The sequence below is a fragment of the Staurois parvus genome, unplaced genomic scaffold (assembly GCF_062004578.1).
Source record: "Staurois parvus isolate SC_StPar_1 unplaced genomic scaffold, SC_StPar_1.0 ptg000042l, whole genome shotgun sequence".
Classification (NCBI taxonomy): Eukaryota; Metazoa; Chordata; class Amphibia; order Anura; family Ranidae; genus Staurois; species Staurois parvus.
In genome coordinates, this window is record NW_028317838.1 from 650,486 (window position 1) to 670,127 (window position 19,642).

Consider the following 19,642-nt stretch of genomic DNA (forward strand, 5'->3'; position numbering starts at 1 on the left):
GCTATGGAGACTAACCACAGCACTCTCATGCACTGGTACCTGGTCCCTGCCCAGATCGCTGAATTCATCCCTAATCCCTGACTTGTTTATGTGGCTGCTCTGAAGCAGGTATCCACATTTGGTGGACCTGCCCGGTTGTTCAAACATATTGGTGCAAAATATTCCATATGCCTACAGTTCTTTATGAAGAAGTTACAGTATATATATCCATCCGGCCACTGCCTCATTTAATAACAAGCCCCAAGAAGTATACCTTATGGTGTGGCTCCAAGCTATGGATGGAAGGAAAGGGATCACCCCACCGGCAAGTGAGAAGAGGGGAGCATGAGTCAGAGCAATTCCAGTGTCAGCCAATACAAGTAAGGAGACGGATGCAGTGTGACCAAGCCCTAGTGGGCGGGGTGAAATGCATCAGAAGGCGTGGCTAGAATGGCAGCTGAGGCCATTCCTCAACACTGGACTGGGGTCAGTTGACCAGCGTCCATTCCTTTACTTGCATAAGGCCCAAGAAGTGACACACTGGCAATTCAAACTACTCCTGTAGGTCACCACCACGGCTTAGCAAACCATAGCGAAGGCCTGGAAATCCCCCCACCTCAATACCACTGAAACTAAGAATAGTGTCACTCGAGCCACGATACATGTCAAAGTAGAAGCCGTCCTATTAGACAGAGTGCATAAAAATGAACAACTATGGCAACCATGGGTTGACCATTTCCTACCCTCAAACTCTGATGAAACCTTACTCTCTTTGTAGTCCTGAGTCCATTAGGTAACCCACTACTCAGTTGCTACTCTATACAGGCACACACCCTCCCCCCCCTGGGGACTTCCTCTCCTCCCCCCTTATCTGTACCCCTTTCTTCACTACTCTTGCTCTTATCTCTCCATTGCTCTCTTCCTTTTCACCTTTCCTCTCATTAGCTCTTTATCCCTTATGGGGGTTTTCCCAATTGGGGGAACCTACACTATCAGTTTGAATTTTCAGTGAGGCGGACAGGTCACCCACTCGTCTGCCACTGATATCTGCATACAGGTTGAAGTACTAAATCTATACTCCCACTGTGAGAGTACCAGAAATGATGTTATAGAGTATATAAGATGTTTCAGTCTCTACATTCACTCCTCCCTTGATACTATAGCACTGTTATCTCTTGCTGAAGTTAAAGTAGAGCTCCACCCAAAAGGGGAAGTGCTGCTTTAACTAGTTGATGAACGCAGGTAGCCAAATGACGGCTGCACTGCAGCCGGCCAGTTCTGGTAGGCCGTCATATGATGTCCTCCCAGAACGCGCTCTCCTGCATGCCCCCGGTGAACTCTGTGATTGCTGTGTCCTATGACATACTGGTCACCGGGAAATGTAATTGCCGGTTCTTGATTGCACTTTCCTCACGCTGTCGGAGCATGAGAAACGTACTGCCGGCAGTTGTCAGAATAGGGATTGGCACCAATTATCAGGGCACTGATGATCAGTGCCCTGAGGATCGGTGCCCAGCAGCGCTACCCACCAGTTCTGCCCACAAGTGCCCAGCAGTGCCACCCACCTTTGCCCAGCAGTGTTGCCAGTCAGTGCCCAGCAGTGCTGCCAGTCAGAGCCCACCAGTGACACCCAGCAGTGCTTCCAGTCAGTGCCCAGCAGTGCCGCCAGTCAGTGCCCAGCAGTGCTGCCTATCAGTGCCTACTATCAGTGCCAGCTAATCAGTGTCACCTATCAGTGCCATCTCATTAGTTCCGCCTAACAGTGCAGCCTCATCAACGCACATCAGTGAAGGAGAAAAATTACCTGTTTGCAAAATGTTATAATAGAAACAAAGAAACTTTTTTTTTCAAGTTTTTTTGCTCTTTTTTTGTTTATGGCAAAAAAATAAAACACCCAGCGGGGAGTAAATACCACCAAAAGAAAGCTCTATTTGTGTAAAAAAAAATGATAAAAATTTAATATGCGTGCAATGTTGCATGACCGCGCAATTGTCATTTAAAGTGCAACAACGCTGAAAATTGGCCTGGTAAGGAAGGGGGTATAAGTGCCTGGTAGGCAAGTGGTTAAGGACCCCACTGGCACCTTTTGGGGGGATAACCGAAATTGTCAGGTACCCGCTCCCACTTCTGCTGCAATCACCTAGGTGATCAGAAGCGGAAGTTGTCCTCCCCCCTCCCTCCCTCCCTGTAGTCTTCTGGGACACATGAAAGGTCCTAGAAGACTACAGGACCATTCACAAAGCACAGAGATACTCGCACATGCTCAGTGGGCACCCGGATGTGAAGTCGCAAACTGTCACAGCTGGGTGCCCACACTGAAGATGCCGGCACTGGAAACACAGGGCGGCCAGTGAAACGGGCTGTGGGGAGGACACCACGAGATTGAGGGACAGGTAAGTATCTGTCTTTTAAAAGTCAGCAGCTACAGTTTTTGTAGCTGCTGACTTTTATTTTTTTTTAATTTTCACTGGAACTCCACTTTAATGTATGAAGATATTATTTGTACTGTACAAATTACAACCTGTACGTTACCTCTAAGGGTTGTACCCCTTCTGACTTACTGTTGGTGAGTCCTGCAATCACATTGTTATGAGCTCCTTGTAAAACTATTATCTCTTTCCAATAAAATCTATGAACAAGAGAAGATATGGACCCCACAATTCCTCTATATACTCCACAATTCTCCCATGTGGACACCTCGTAAGTGGTTCTCCAGTATAGACTCCCAGTTTGGGGAACTCATTTAGAAGAAGCCGTCAGCTAGAATCAAACTCCCTACTCTACAGTATGGTGAAGACCAAGGAGGCCTAGCAATACCAAATGTTAGACTTTATATTATAGCTGCCCAACTTCAACATCTTACCAGGTGGGACTTAGTAGACACATTAGATCCCATCCATCGATTGCTACTTCCATCAGATACAGATTTCACATCACTCTCACACTTGTTAATGGGCTTCAGATGGCACCAGTGGGAAAGGCATGATCTCTCATCTATTTATTCCAGTCTTTTGACTCTTACCGAAGACTTATAGAAAGAAATGGGAAACAGAGAAAATAATAGAGAGTGGTGGGAGGTGATTGTGACCTCCATACCTCTCATCTCTCTGTCCTCTTCACAGAAACTCAGTCATTTCTTTTGCGTAGAGCTTTCAGGACTCCAGCCCAATTGTTCAGCTAGGACAGGAGGGATTTCCCCTTATGACCCCAATTGTAGCGGTGTTGTCGGGGATTTGATACATGTTTTGGAGATGTCCACAATTATTAAAAAAGTGGAACGATATGACCAGCATTATAATGTTGGTGTTCAACATTCCTCAGGTGTGCCTCTTGGTCTCAATAGAGGAGGAATTATTTACACCTCCTCCTATTACAAGTCATAGAGCAATAGTGAGGCTGCTTGACCACAAAAAATATCCCGATCTTGGCTATCATCTCAAACTCCCAGCAGACAACAGTGGATTGAGCAGGTGATCTCCACATTAACATGTGAAAAATGAACGTATCAACATTGTAATTCCCCCAGGAGATGTATGTCTGGCAGAACTGGCTGGATACTCCTTGCTCTCTCTCCTACTTAATTCTTCATAGGCTTTTAAAATCTTAGCTCATTTAGCCCCATAGAAGGAGAACGGCCAGTTGTATCCTACTGAATGGTAACTGCATTGGAGACCCATACTTGGGGTATGATCCTGTAGACACGGGCCTCATTGATCGGTGTCAGCTGTCTATGTATGTACTGGGGGGAGTTACTTGCCGTGTACAGCTGAATTGTTCTAGGTTGTTTCTTCTTTTCTCTGTTCATTTGTTTATAAAAGGTAAAAGTGACACCATAGACAAAGCAAGTTATTGTTCTGTATGATCTGTAACAGTGCCACAACTGCCTATACGTGAGAATGTATGACTCCATTGTCTGGGCTGAATGTTGGCAATACTGTGCACACTTATAAACATTCCTAATAAAATCTATTTGATTAAAAAAATTACTGTAGATAATGCTGTACATATTCTTTCTATTCATACGATATATTTAGTAATGAACATTAAAAATAGAAAAATACTTTATGTAGCCCTTTATATAGAATTTTAAATTTAATTTTTTTTTTTTTTGTACAGGTGAACTGATGAGCCAAGTTTTCGGTCATGTTGGTCTTCATGAATACAGCTGAGTCACATGGAAAACAAGACATATGGATGTCTTAATTGACTGAAAGTCTTTATTGCAGTTCACTGGAGGATTCACACGGGATACAAGTCATATCTGTGTTCTAAAAGTCATGGTTTGGATCCTCTTCCACATTGATCCAGCCTCAGAGGACAGCAGGAGAAAAGGAATTTCAGTGTTCTGGAAGTGACAATTACTTTACACTAAAGTCCAAACCACATATACATAAGAGGAGTCATTTCATACTACTTCTTGTTTGGAGATTTTACAATGGAGAGAAAATATATCACACACCAGAAGGTTCACAAGGGAGGGAAGCCATATCCTTGTTCTGAATGTGGCAAAACTTTTACAAGCGAGAGAGACCTTATAGTACACCAAAGAGTTCACACTGGAGAGAAGCCATATCAGTGTTCTGAATGTGATAAAGCTTTTACACAGAAGTCACATCTTATCATACACCAGATTGTTCACACTGGAGAGAAGCCATATCAGTGTTCTGAATGTGATAAAGCTTTTACACAGAAGTCACATCTTATCATACACCAGATTGTTCACATTGGAGAGAAGCCATATCAGTGTTCTGAATGTGATAAAGCTTTTACACGTCAGTCAAGTCTTCTCACACACCAGAGGAGTCACACTGGAGAGACGCCATATCAGTGTTCTGAATGTGATAAAGCTTTTATAGTGAAGTCAAATCTTATCACACACCAGAGGATTCACACTGGAGAGAAGTCATATCAGTGTCCTGAATGTGATAAAGCTTTTACAGAGAAGTCAAATCTTATCAGACACCAGAGGATTCACACTGGAGAGAAGCCATATCAGTGTTCTGAATGTGATAAAGCTTTTACACAGAAGTCACATCTTATCACACACCAGAGGATTCACACTGGAGAGAAGCCATATCAGTGTTCTGAATGTGATAAAGCTTTTACAGAGAAGTCAAGTCTTATCACACACATTAGGATTCACAGTGGAGAGAAGCCATTTTAATGCTCTCAATGTGACAAAACTTTTACAGTTAATGCCGGTCTAATCTATCTCCGGAGGATTCACAAATTTCTGCATAGATTAAATTCTGGACGAAAAGAGATATTAAAGAAGTTTAAAATGTCACAAGTTAGTTTCACATCCCCAATGTCACCCCACAAGCTAGAGAAGAAGGGAAAAGATAAAATGTTACCTTAAAAGAAACAAACTAAAATCTGAGCAAACTGGAATGTAATGATCGGATGAACTGAGTTTAGTGCTTATGTCCATCAATACACAACTAGAAGGGATTTGAATATTTTATCTTTTGACAATTTTTTTAAGAAAAGCATCAATAACAACAGCTTCCATCATGATTCTCATCTTTATCATGGAGCTTTGAATGAACATGTAATGCATTTTCATGATTCACCAACTGAGTTGTGTTTCCAAGCATTTTCTTCATTTCTGGATCCTGAGGTAATACATGACCAACACTGCCTCAGTACCAGAGACTAGGATGGGGTCTATTATCTTACCAAGTCTCTGAAGCCTCAGTGGGAGAGTCCATTCCAGGTTCTTCTGATTATTGATACATGATCAGCCAGGCTTGAGGTCTCCAGCTAAGCCCACCTTGTCCACTCCTCCCATTACATGTTCCATCTCCTCTCCCATTATCAATGACTTCTTTCCACATTTCATCTCCTCTCATTATTATATTTATACAGGATTTATGGCGCCAACAGTTTGCTCAGCGCTTTACAATATAATGGGAGACAATACAGTAACCATACAGTTTAATACAAGAGGGATAGGAGGGCCCTGCTCCTCAGAGCTTACAATCTATGAGGGAGGGGCTAGTGGTACAAAAGGTAGTAACTGTGGGGGATGGATTGGTTGGAAGAGTAGAAGATTCCATTATTAGCTGAGGGCAGGATAGGCTTCCCTGAAGAGAGAGGATTTCAGAGATCGCCTAAAAGTGAGCAGAGTAGGCAATAGTCTGATAAATAGGGGTTAAGCATTCCAGAGGATGGGGGAAGCTCTGGAGAAGTCCTGGAGATGAGCATGGGAGGAGGAGACAAGGGAGCTAGAGAGCAGGAGGGTGTGCGAGGAGCCGAGAGTACAGTTTGAGTGATATTTGGAGACAATATTGATGATGTAATTTGGGGCAGAGTTATTAACGACTTTATATGTTTTTGTTAATGTTTTGAATTTTATCCGTTGGGCAATGGGAAGCCAGTGGAGGGATTGGCAGAGAGGAGTTGAGGACACTGAATGGAGGCCACTGGAGGGATTGGCAGAGGGGGGTGGAGGACACTGAATGGAGGCCAGTGGAGGGATTGGCAGCGAGGGGTGGCTGATACAGAATGGTTAGTAAGGTGGATGAGTCTGGCAGCAGCATTCATGATAGACTGAAGAGGGGATAGCCTGCAATGTGGTTGGCCAATGAGGAGGGAGTTACAATAGGCGAGATATAACAAGGGAGTGAATAAGTTGCTTAGTGGTTTCCGAGGTTAAAAACGGCCGTATCTTGATGGAGAAGTCAGGGAAGAGGGCACAGGCTGGAGGGAATACTAAGAACTCAGTTTTGGAAAGATTGAGTTTGAGGAAGTGGAGTGACATCCATGCCGATATGTCACTTAGTAGGTTAGTAATGCGAGAGGAGACTGAAGGGGCGAGGTGAGGAGGAGATTGAAGGGGTGAGGTAAGGGGTAGAAAGATAGATTTGTGTGTCATTAGTATAGAGGTGGTACTTAAAGCCATGGGAGTTTATCAAGTGACAAAGGGAGGATGTGTAGATGGAGAAGAGTAGGGGTCCAAGGACGGAACCTTGAGGGACCCCTACAGAAAGAGGGAGTGAAGAGGAGGAGGCAGAGTTATAGGTAACGCTGATGGAGCGCTGCAATAGATAGGAGGAGAACCAGGAGAGAGCAGAGTCTTGGAGGCCAAAAGAGTTGAGTTTTTTGAGGAGGAGGGGATGGTCAACCGTATCAAAAGCTGCAGAGTGGTCAGGTAGTAAGAGTACTGAGTAGTGGCCATTGGTTGGGATGAGTACGGAGTAGTGGACGTTGGTTGGGATGAGTACGGAGTAGTGGCTGTTGGTTGGGATGAGTACGGAGTAGTGGCCGTTGGTTGGGATGAGTACGGAGTAGTGGCCGTTGGTTGGGATGAGTACGGAGTAGTGGCCATTGGTTGGGATGAGTACGGAGTAGTGGCCATTGGTTGGGATGAGTACGGAGTAGTGGCCATTGGTTGGGATGAGTACGGAGTAGTGGCCATTAGTTGGGATGAGTACGGAGTAGTGGCCATTGGTTGGGATGAGTACGGAGTAGTGGCCATTGGTTGGGATGAGTAAGGAGTAGTGACCATTGGTTGGGATGAGTACGGAGTAGTGACCATTGGTTGGAATGAGTACGGAGTAGTGGCCGTTGGTTGGGATGAGTACGGAGTAGTGGCCATTGGTTGGAAGGAGTACGGAGTAGTGATCATTGGTTTGGATGAGTACAGAGTAGTGATCATTGGTTGGGATGAGTACAGATGGCCATTGGTTGGGATGAGTACGGAGTAGTGGCCATTGGTTGGGATGAGTACGGAGTAGTGGCCATTGGTTGGGATGAGTACGGAGTAGTGGCCATTGGTCGGTATGAGTACGGAGTAGTGACCATTGGTCGGGATGAGTATGGAGTAGTGGCCATTGGTTGGGAGGAGTTCGGAGTAGTGGCCATTGGTTGGGATTAGTATGGAGTAGTGGCCATTGGTTTTAGTAGGGCAGTGTCAGTGGAGAGTAGTGAGCGAAAGCCAGACTGTAAAGGGTCGAGAAGGTTGTTGTCGGTGAGGTGGGAGGAGCTCAGGTGATTGTAGACTAAGAGTTCTAATAGTTTAGAGGTAAATGGCAGCAGGGAGATGGGTCTTAAGTTGTTCAGGTTGGTGGGGTCCAGGGAGAGCTTTTTAAGTATGGGAGTGAGGTGCGCATGCTTTAGAGGGGAGTGGAAGGCACCAGTAGAGAGGGAGAGATTGAAGATGTGAGTGAGGGAGCATAGGATGGAAGAAGAGGGTGACCGTAGTAGTTGTGAGGGGACAGGATCCAGGGGGCAGGTAGTGAGATGGGCTTCTGAGAAACCTTAGTGACCTCTTCGGTAGTAGCAAGGTCAGAAGAGGAAAGTGTTGAGGGAGGTTTAGTATGAGGTATGCTAAATGGGATGGATGTCTGTGCAGTGGAGATGTCCCTATGAATTGCATCAATCTTGTTTTTGAAATGATTTGCAATCTCGTGAGCAGTGAGTGAGGTACTGGGTGGTGGTGGAGAAAGTAGAGAGTTAGAAGTAGAGAAGAGACGACGAGGACTGGATGACAAGGTATTGATGAGAGTGACAAAGTAGGCTTGTCTGGCAGCATGGAGGGAGGAATTGTATGTGAAGAAAGCAGATTTATATCGGGTGAATGTTTGGTGAGATTTGGTTTTACGCCACATTCGCTCCAGCACACGACTATGTCGTTTAAGATCTCTGGTGTTGTCAGTCTGCCAAGGTTGTAATGGTCGGGCCTGATGCTTCATGTTAGAGGAGCAAGTGAGTCTAATGTGGATGAAAGTGAACTGTTGTAGACAGCAGTGGCCAGGTCAGGGCAGGACAGGGGAGAGATTCTGTCATAGAGTTGGTCAGTTGCAGAGTGGAAAGGAGAAGGGTTCAGGTTGTGAAGGTTTCTGCAGGTGATTGCTGATTGGAGGGATAAGTGTTTGAAAATGAGGAGACTATGAAGGTGATGAGATTGTGATCATAGAGAGGAAAGGGGGTGTTTGTGAGGTTGTAGGATATCATCTCATGGGTGACAACCTTTCAGGCAGGTCTGTGTCTGTGACACCAGCTAGAAAGAAGTCTCTGTTCAGTGAGAAAACAACATCCCAAGCTGATGCAGGCCTTCCAATACTGAGTTACTGCTGATTTAGGGGATGTATTCAGCAGTAAAACGTAAGCCCAGCAGGCCACTTGTGTTCCATGTGGTTCTGCCAAATGGGATTCCATCAGGTGAAGATCAGAAATCCTTGTTCCATGTTTTCTCTTTCCAGCTATTACTCCTCTCCATAGACTAATCACACAATACAACTGCCAGAGATCTGAACTTACAAAGTGCTGAGTGTGCGGTCATATTCCTACCACTTCTTCTGGGGGACTGACATTCCTCTGATTGGGGTTCACAATAATCACTCTGAGTGCACACATCTCTTTTTGGTGGAAAGTTTGTAAAGAAAACTTCTTCTCCCTGGAAATATTACAACGTTGGCACCAAAGTGTAACTATGGGCAAAATCACTAATGACATTAATAATGAAATCTGTCATTAGCAGAGCAGGCTTTGTTTTTCCGAGTCTCCTATTGTATTATTTTTTGTTGTCCCTCCCAGTAGATTGTTTTTTTTTGTACTTCCTGTAGAAGGCCAAGTCTTTTGGGAAAGATGGCAGTTGGAGGGGTTGGGGCAAATCCTATAACACTGCTGGGGGTGCTCACAACTGTCAGTTGTCATTCATATGGGGGGTTGGACCTTATAGAGAACCTGTTGCTGTAACTGCTGTAGAAGCGTTAGCTGAAGTTGGGCTTTACTTGTTGTGTGTCTTACTTATAATCTATCTAAGACTTCCCTGTACAGGGTGACAACGCTGCTGTGTAATGTTCCTGCAGAATGATCAGGGTTGTCACCCTGTTACAGAAGGTGGGAAAATAACAGATGTACAGACAGGACCAACAGCTGATACAACTATGTTGCAGAGGGAACTCTGGGAATGCTAATGACAGATTGCATTACACATTCAGTTAGCAGACTTCCTGCTGTTGGTCTGATGTTTGAATTGTGTTCTGATATTTACTGTCCTGCTGTAAAAGGTGTAAATGATCGCCCGCATGTTTCCTGTAGTAGCAGGGACTACAAACTCATATCAGGAATAGTAGGATGATAAAATGTAAGTTAATAGATAGGGCCGCGCCCCTACAATAAGGTATATCTATATAAATGATATATTAGATTGTTATTAATAAACACTGGCTGGATTTTATCATGAATAATTCACATATGAAAAAATAAGAGAAATCCTTATAAAGTACAGCAAAAAGATTTTCTGGATATATATGTGTGAATTTTTGTTTTTAAATAAGAAATGAATAATAAATATGAATAATAGAAAAATATATAAAACAAATAAAAATAAAAAATATAAATGAAATATAATCACAAAATTTTGAAAATGAAAAGATGAAAAAGAATGTAAAAATGAAATGGTGTCCAAAGTCTATGAATAATACCGGAGTATTCTATTTGTGTCCACAATAGTAATTGCTGTATATAAGGAACTGTAGAAATAAATCCTTGCTTGAATATTGACCCTTTTATGGGCTCACCTTCTTGTTAGCCTATTGCTGGGCTGACACAGCTTTTAAGAGGTTTGTATTGATGAGATCCTTTGGACCTCCCCTGGGTTTTCCTGGATTGGTCACTTCTAATGTGCTTGTATGGACATGATGATCTCTGCTTCCTTCTGATGCTGGATGTGGCTCCATCTCCCTATTTTTCTCCTCGTTAGTATAGTGGAAGAAAGAAGAGATATTTGGTGCCTTATCGTTTTAATAAAAAGATTTATTTAATGCCCTCTATATGACCTCACATGTCAATCATTTCAATGCGCTTTGTAATAGATAAAACCGCTAAATGCGGATGTGACAGGCTTCCTCCGTGTGTCTACACACACTGTCTATACCCGCCGTTACTGAAGTTGGGTTGCTGTGGTGACGTCAAAGCCCCTCCCCAACGCGTTGCGCCACAGGGTCACGTGGCTTCTTCCGGGGGATGTGATAGGACAATCACCTTGCCTGGACTTCTTTTATAATAGTTTGGCGCCATTTTCTTGAAGTATGTATGGTTGTGGCCATCTTTTTGGGGCCAAACCTTTATAGCTATCATTACGGACAGCTGTATTGATCAAATTGAGACATTGTTGCTAATTGTGATGTTGTTTGTGTGAAAACATGTAACTGTTATATCCACTGTTTAACAACCCTGTATACGTCGGCTATATAGACTGTGCATGTAATTGGCAACAGGGAAGTCGGTCACATTTACTTTTAACAATAAGGTTTAATCCAAAATTTATTACAAAATGCATATACAAAAAATAGAAAAAAGAAAAAATACGTACATATATATATATATTCAATTAAAAACAGTATAAAGTGCTTTATATTGACTTCCAACTACTAGTTTTTAGGAATAGTAGGATGGCTACCTACCCAAGGGGGTCACCTTTTTGGATTTGGGGGAAACATTTCACATGGTTTCTTTCCATTGATGACACCGACAAGGAGAGTCTCACTTCACTAACAATAGGAAAGCCAATCAGAGGCCAGTAACATTTCATGGTGTCTCAATGTATTGCAGAATGTTTAATCCCCATTGGTCCAATGGATTCCTAGTTCTTCCAGATACATTGCTTCTTGTGTGGAAGGAGCGCCCTAAAATGGCTTCCCTTCAATTCCACCCATAGCTGTACTTTAGGTGATGTTGCCCCTCCCCCATATCTGTAAGGGAAACCCTCAATTTCTTCCAATACTCCCCTGGGCTTCCAGTGAGAAGAAACATTTTCTCTGGAGTGGAGATGTTTTATGCAGTGAGCCCTTCATAGACGGGATGGGGAATCTAAGTAATCTAAGATAAGTAAGATGAACCGGTGTACTGGAGTCATGGATCAGATAACCAATGACACCATTGATGGTATAGCAGAGCTGACAGCAGAAGTGGCTCCATCACCTAAGGTGGTGTCACAGAACTGCATGGTGGCTGACTATCTCTCGGAAGATCAAGGCAGAGTCTACAAACTGGTGTCAGAGACTGTTGTACATTTATATTAGATCATGAGGATCTCAGAAGGAGATATCTACACAAGGTAAAGGAGTTCCAACAGTCACCTGGGTGGGGGGAAGTGGGATCCATTTTCTTGGATAGGTTTAGTTGGAACTTGGTTGAGTAATATGGTGGCTTTGCTTCTTAGGCCATTAATTACTACTATAGATTTGATAATATTCGTATACATTGTTGCTGTTGTGTGTTTTGCTGCCAGTTGATTTTGCTTGTTTATGCACATGATTAGATTCACACTGTTAGAACAGAAGATTATTTAAAGCCCCTAAATATTGTGTTTTATTTTCTGAAAGCAGAGACCCTGGAGAATAAAATGGTGGTGGTTACAATTTTTGGCACACAATATTAGCGCAGCTGTCTATGAAATGCATATTTTCAGTAAAAAAACACTAACAATAATTCCAGTTCAGAAAAACACAATATATGACCCAATTTGAAGAAAAATGAAAGATGAGGTTGGCATCAAGTATATAGATACCAAACATGTCAAGCTTTAAAATGTCATGTGCTTGTGAAATGGTGACAAACTTCAGTACCAAATATTGTCCATAGGTGACGCTTTAAAAGCCTTTACAGGTCATCAGTTTATATAGTGAACCATGAATGATGGCCCTAGAGTTATTCCTCTCCCTCTGGTGTGTGCAGAGATATGTACAATGTGTAGTGTGATTGATGGTTACATAAGTGGGTGGGGCTGGTATTAATGAGGGTGTGTCATATGTTAATCATTTCTTATAATAGATGATATAAATGGTATAAATAGATCCTTGAAATGTAAACAATTTATCTCTTTTCTTCTGTTGTTAAAGTGTCACATATATATGATGAATAAAGTTGGGTGATATTTTCACCGCACAATACCGTGGTCTGGGTTCTTCTACAACACATCCCCCCAAAAATGTCCTCTTCCAGTTCTAGGAGTCTGGTGGAATGGGACACAAGCTGATGGTATCTCTTAGGCCCCTTGTACATGGGGGGTCCGGCCCCTGTGGGTGCAATGCTGTCATTATAATACACCTGGTAGGCACAGGTACAGCGTCCAGCCCCGCTGCCTGCAGCCTGTCAAAGTCTACACTACAGCTGGACGGGGCTCAGTGCTGCACCACGTTTACCTCGTGTTTAGGGCGCTCTGTGTTCAGGAAGAAATGGCCGCCATCCTGATCAGACAAAGCATAGAGCAGATGTAGGCCGGTGCAGTCTGCTTCTTCCCCTGTAGGTGGCGTCCGACCAGAGTGACATCCCAGCCTGGAGAGGAAGTCGGGGGACACTTGGCTTCTCTGTGGTTTCCTGGTTCCTGGAGACGGCGTGGAATGAAGGGGTCCATGGAGTCCTGGGGACATTTTTTATTCTTTGTTTACACCTTTTAAAAATCATTTTATTCCTGAAGATCACTAAACCCCAAATCTGATGTATTCTTTGATAGCAGACACCCTATATAATACAATGTTGGGAGTTGTCATTTTCTATGTTACATGATATTAGCACAACAGTTTATGAAAGGCAACATTTCAGGAACAATATAGTAACGTTTATTTCTGAGCACATAAATGCAATTCATGACCTATTTTCTGGTGAAATATAAAAGATGAGGTTGTGCCGAGGAAATGGGATTCCCAACATGTCAAGCCGTAACACTGTGTGCACTTGGAACGCTTTAATAGCCCCTCCAGGTCATCAGTATAGAGTTACACAGGAGCACTGGTGCTCCAATCATTGCTCTCCCTCCGGCGTGTGCGCTGATATGTAACGTGTGTGGGGATCACTGTGTTCCTATGTAGGCACCCCAATGTACATGTCACGTCCTGGTCTGTGTATAGGAGGTCCGCTGAGCTCCCTCTGTCCTTCCCAGTGACACCCACCATGACAGTACCGGGCTCTGCTGTCCCACATGGTGTCAGGGGGAGGGGCACATCTTAATGGTGGGAATGATAGCCACTTCACAGCCACTTGTATCACTTCCACATGACAGCCGACATTTGGATTTACTAAAGTCCTCACACTCCCGGCTGTATAGCGGTGGGCAGTGTGGGGGGAAATAACACGTCTGCAGCATTGTTAAAAATCCAAATCCCCAGCAAGTGGCTGCAGGTTCATATTTTACCACCCCCCTATCCTGGCACCCTAAGATGGTTGCCTAAGCCTCCTTAAGGTGGTCATTGGATTTTGGGACCTGTATGTGGCAAGGCTGCCAGAAAGTCTGTCACTTGGGGTGTCCTCATACTGGGGAGAAGTAGCAGAATGTGTTTTGGGGTGTAATTCCACATCTCCCCATGGCGTGTGCCAGAAATAGCTCATTAAATGACAACTTGGTGTAAATTAAAGAAATTTTGTTTTTCATTTTCCAATAACTTATGGCAAAAACTGTAAATGTTCCATGGACACAACATGCCTCTCAGCACATACCTTGGGATGTATCCTTCCCATAAAGGGGACATTTGGGGATGTTTGTAAGGTCCGGGCATTTTACTGCCTCAAGAAATGTGATCGGCAGTCAGAAAGTAACAGCGACGTAAAAGCTGCATAAATTCCATTCTATATCCCATAGTTTGTAGACGCCATAACTTCACACAGACCAATCAATATCCACGGATTCAGCTATGCTTCTACCAAAGACACGGAGCAGAATACACGTTGTACTACATGTATGAAGAAATCTGATTTTATGGGATATGTTTTGTAACAAAGTAGAAGATATCATTTGTTTTCATAATTAAAAAATAAACCCCCCCCCCAGTGGTGATCAAATACCACCAAAGAAAGCTCTATTTATATCAGTGAAACTTGTGTACAGTGTAGCATGACCGCAAAATTGTCAGTTAAAGTAGTGCAGTGCTGAACAGAAAAAAAAAATTCCCTGGTCATGAAGGGGGTAAAATTTTCCGGAGCTGAAGTAGGTAATAAATCTTGCTGTCATCGTACAGTTTGGTTTCATTTTCTTACATTTCTCAGGATGCCGTTCTTCTGAGCTCCACAAGGTGGTGATCACACATATACAGAGACAGGAAGTGATGTCAGGCACAGACAGGAAGTGATGTCAGGCAAAGATGGGAAGCGAGCTCAGGCACAGACAGGAAGTGATGTCAGGCACAGACAGGAATGAGGTAAGGCTCAGATGGGAAGCAATATTGAGCACAGACAGGAAGTGATGTCAGGCACAGGCGGAAAGTGAGCTCAGGCACAGACAGGAAGTGATGTCAGACACAGACAGAAAGCAATGTGGCGCACAGACAGGAAGTGAGGTCAGGTACAGGAAGTGATGTCAGGCACAGACAGAGGTCAGACACAGAAAGGAAGGATGTCAGGCACAGACAGGAAGTGAGGTCAGGTACAGGAAGTGATGTCAGGCACAGAAAGAAAGGATGTAAGGCACAGACAGGAAGTGAAGTTGGGCACAGACAGGAAGGATGTCAGTCACAGACAGGAAGTAATGTGAGGCACAGATGGTAAGTGATGTCAGGCGCAGATGAGAAGTAATGGGGGGACAGACAGGAAGTGATGTCAGGTACAGGAAGTTATGTCAGGCACAGACAGGAAGTGAGGTCAGGCACAGAGAGGAAGTGAGGTTAGGCACAGACGGGAAGTGAGGTCAGGCACAAACAGGAAGTGATGTCAGGCACATACGGGAAGTGAGGTCAGGCACAGACAGGAAGTGACGTCAGGCACACACAGGAAGTAACATCAGGCACACACAGAAAGTGAGGTCAGGCACAGACAGGAAGTGAGGTCAGGCACACACAGGAAGTGAGGTCAGGCACAGTCAGGCAGTGAGGTCAGGCACAGACAGGAAGCTCCATGTGGGAGGAATTATAGAGGAGACGTTGCTGGAAGTGTGAGCAGAGGAGGTAATGAGATTGTATTTGATCATATCTCCCATCACTCTCCCTTGTGTGACACCATATTTCTCTGTCCCTCTTTGCCCTGTAAATGTCCCTCTTTTCGGTGTGATGTACACACAGACATATGAACAGACAATAGAACGGCCCAAAGTCTTCATATGGCTCTCAGATTTCCCTCAGATTTCACATTATTTCCGTATTGAAGTGAAAACTCGGATAGAAAAGTAATAGTGAGATCAGACATAAGTGGGTGTCACTGATCACATTGTCCCCAAACGTCACCCCAGATAAACGTTTTCCCGGTCAGGCTCCGGTCACACCAGGAACTGCACGTTTCACATGACTCCCCACAGCCGGTTTCCTCCTGCTCATGGGCCAATCGCACTGCACTTTGTGAATGGGCCGCCATCCTCTGGGACCTGGGGGGGAGAGAGGGAGGAGGACAGTACGGGGCCCCAAGTACTCATCAGTGAGGGACACTCACTTCCAGAGACTCTCTGCTCTCATCCCGGACTTCACTTCTATAGAAGAAAGGAGGAAACTCCAAATTCTACTGGAAGAAGAGGAGCCAATGGGGGAAATAGCTGCACCACATGTGACACCATGCCACAGACTGAGAGGGACATGAAACACTGAGGACTTCATAATCCTTCCCATGGACCCCTCCCCCTTTATATTTCCCCTCTTCCCATACAAACTGCTTTGGCAATGCTACAATGTCATTTGTTCCTGCCAATAAAGCTCATTGAATTGAGAGGGAAAGAGAAAGAAGGAAAGATGGTGTCACTAATCATGGTGGGACGCCTCATTTGCGGAGTTCCCGGTTTTGTCCTCTAACCCCCCCGGTCACATCCAGCTTACAGTGAAGTCGTACGATTTCCAAGTCGGGGGAAATACCGATTTCAGGAGTGACACCGATGTCTATGCCAATCCCACCAATAGTAGTGCAGGGACGACTTTAGAAATCGCTGCGACTCCCACCAAGTCACACCCCCCGATATGACCCGTCATTGTGGGCAGTAGGGGGCGACTTGTGATCTGCAAGAAGCATAGCATGGAAATGGCATGCCGAGTGACACCCCATGTGACCGGGGACTAAACACTGAAAGAAGCGGAGTTCTCTCTCAGCCAACCTCTCTCTGTATTTGTTTCTTCCATAGAGAAAACCCCGAGAGTCCTGGATGGGAATGATTGGTTTCCACAGAGAGACAATCAGCAGAAATAAATGTCCTGTGTTGGTGGTGTCACTGGAAGGAAAGAAATGTCCCGTGTTGGTGGTGTCACTGGAAGGAAAGAAATGTCCCGTGTTGGTGGTGTCACTGAAAGGAAAGAAATGTCCTGTGTTGGTGGTGTCACTGGAAGGAAAGAAATGTCCTGTGTTGGTGGTGTCACTGGAAGGAAAGAAATGTCCTGTGTTGGTGGTGTCACTGGAAGGAAAGAAATGTCCTGTGTTGGTGGTGTCACTGGAAGGAAAGTAATGTCCTGTGTTGGTGGTGTCACTGGAAGGAAAGAAGTGTCTCGTGTTGGTGGTGTCACTGGAAGGAAAGAAATGTCCTGTGTTGGAGGTGTCACTGGAAGGAAAGAAATGTCCCGTGTTGGTTGTGTCACTGGAAGGAAAGAAATGTCCCGTGTTGGTGATGTCACTGGAAGGAAAGAAATGTCGTGTGTTGGAGGTGTCACTGCAAGGATAGAAATGTCCTGTGTTGGTGGTGTCACTGGAAGGAAAGAAATGTCCTGTGTTGGTGGTGTCACTGGAAGGAAAGACATGTCCTGTGGTGAGCAGTACCTCCTGCTGGATGCCCCCCATTTTGGTGCAGGGGATGGTAATGGAATGATGACAGAATGGGAGGGGCCTGTGTTCAGGCTTCATAGAGACTCTGGGGAGTGGGAGGGGACCATACACGGTACAATCTGATTGGACAATCTAATGTCCAACAAATTGTGAATAAAATGTTATAGATCTGTAAGTCAAACATCATAAATCCTCCAGCGTGCTCACATCTTCTGTGACAACAACGTTTGGATCCACATTCACCAAATGCTGAGAATTGATTGTTCCAATCAGGTTTGTGGAGTCGTGATTTCTATACAAGAAGGCTTTCTATTCCGTGTTATAATGTGAGATCGGGAGCGTCGCTGGAGGAGGAAACGTTTTGTAGCCGCATCACGCTATTGGGGGATTTTTTTTTTTGCATTTTCATCCATCCATCCGTCCATCTGTCCGTCCATCCATCCATCCGTCTATCCATCCGTCCGTCCATCAACCATCTGTCTATCCATCCTTCCGTCCATCCATCCGCCCATGCATCTGTCCATCCATCCGTCCGTCTATCCATCCGTCCATCCATCCATCTGTCTATCCATCTGTCCGTCCATCCAACCATCCGTCTATCCATCCGTCCATCCATCAACCATCCATCCATCCTTCCATCCATCCCTCCGTCAATGCATCCGTCTATCCATCCATCCGTCCGTCCATCCATCCGTCCGTCCATCCATCCTTCTATCCATTTGTCTATCCATCCGTCTATCCATTCGTCTATCCATCCATCCGTCCATCCATCCATCCATCCGTCTGTTTGTCCATGCATCTGTCTATCCATGCTTCCGTCCGTCCATCCATCCATCCGTCCTTCCATCCATCCGTCTGTCCATGCATCTGTCCATCCATCCATCCATCTGTCCATCCATCCGTCCGTCCATCCATCCGTCCGTCCATCCGTCCATCCGTCCATCCATCCATCCGTCCGTCCATCCGACCGTCCATCTGTCCGTCCGTCCATCCATCCATCCATCCGTCCGTCCATTCATCCGTCCGTCCGTCCATGCATCCGTCCATCCATCCGTCCGTCCATGCATCCGTCCATCCATCCGTCCGTCCATGCATCCGTCCATCCATCCATACATCTGTCCATCCATCCGTCCATCCATCCATACATCTGTCCATCCATCCATCCACCCGTTCATCCATCTGTCCATCCATCTATCCATTCGTCCATCCATCCGTCCGTCCATCCATCCATCCATCCGTCTATCCATCTGTCCATCTATCCATCCATCCATCCGCCCGTCAATCCATCCGTCCATCCATCCGTCCGTCCATCCATCCATCCGTCCATCCATCCGCCCGTCCATCCGTCCATCCATCCGCCCGTCCATCCATCCGCCTGTCCATCCATCCGCCCGTCCATCCATCCGCCCGTCCATCCATCCGTCTATCCATCCATCCGTCTGTCCATCCGTCCGTCCATCCATTGCATATTCGTAGCTTATTTGGCTTCCTTACAATCACCATGTTACTTATCAGTCAGTTGGGTCAGTCACTGGTGCCAAGTGTCCATTGGCCTCCGTCCGTCAATCGATCCATCCATCTGTCCGTCCATCCACTCGTTCATCCATCTGTCCATCCATCCGTCCATGCATCCATCCATCTATCCATTCGTCCATCCATCCGTCCGTCAATCCATCCATCTGTCTATCCATCTGTCCATCTATCCATCCGTCCATCCGACCGTCCATCCATCCGTCCGTCCATCCATCCATCCGTCCATCTATCCATCTGTCCATCCATCCGCCCGTCCATCCATCCATCCGCCTGTCCATCCATCCGCCCGTCCATCCATCCGTCTATCCATCCGTCCGTCCATCCATCCCTCCATCCATTGCATATTCGCAGCGTATTTGGCTTCCTTGCAATCACCATGTTACTTATCCAGCCAGTTGGGTCAGTCACTGGTGCCAAGTGTCCATTGGCCTCATACTGGTCAAGCTGTGCCTTAACTGCC

At 45.2% G+C, this 19,642-nt stretch overlaps 1 protein-coding gene across 1 annotated transcript in view; it reads left to right on the forward strand.

Moving 5' to 3' along the window:
* Positions 1-19,642, forward strand: part of LOC149470476 (uncharacterized) — a 491,741-nt gene that overhangs the window by 250,755 nt on the left and 221,344 nt on the right. The window contains exons 4-5 of the mRNA XM_089663270.1: positions 2,685-2,694; positions 4,509-5,091. Coding sequence (XP_089519396.1) covers positions 2,685-2,694; positions 4,509-5,091 — 593 coding nt within the window. The remainder of the gene's footprint in view (positions 1-2,684; positions 2,695-4,508; positions 5,092-19,642) is intronic.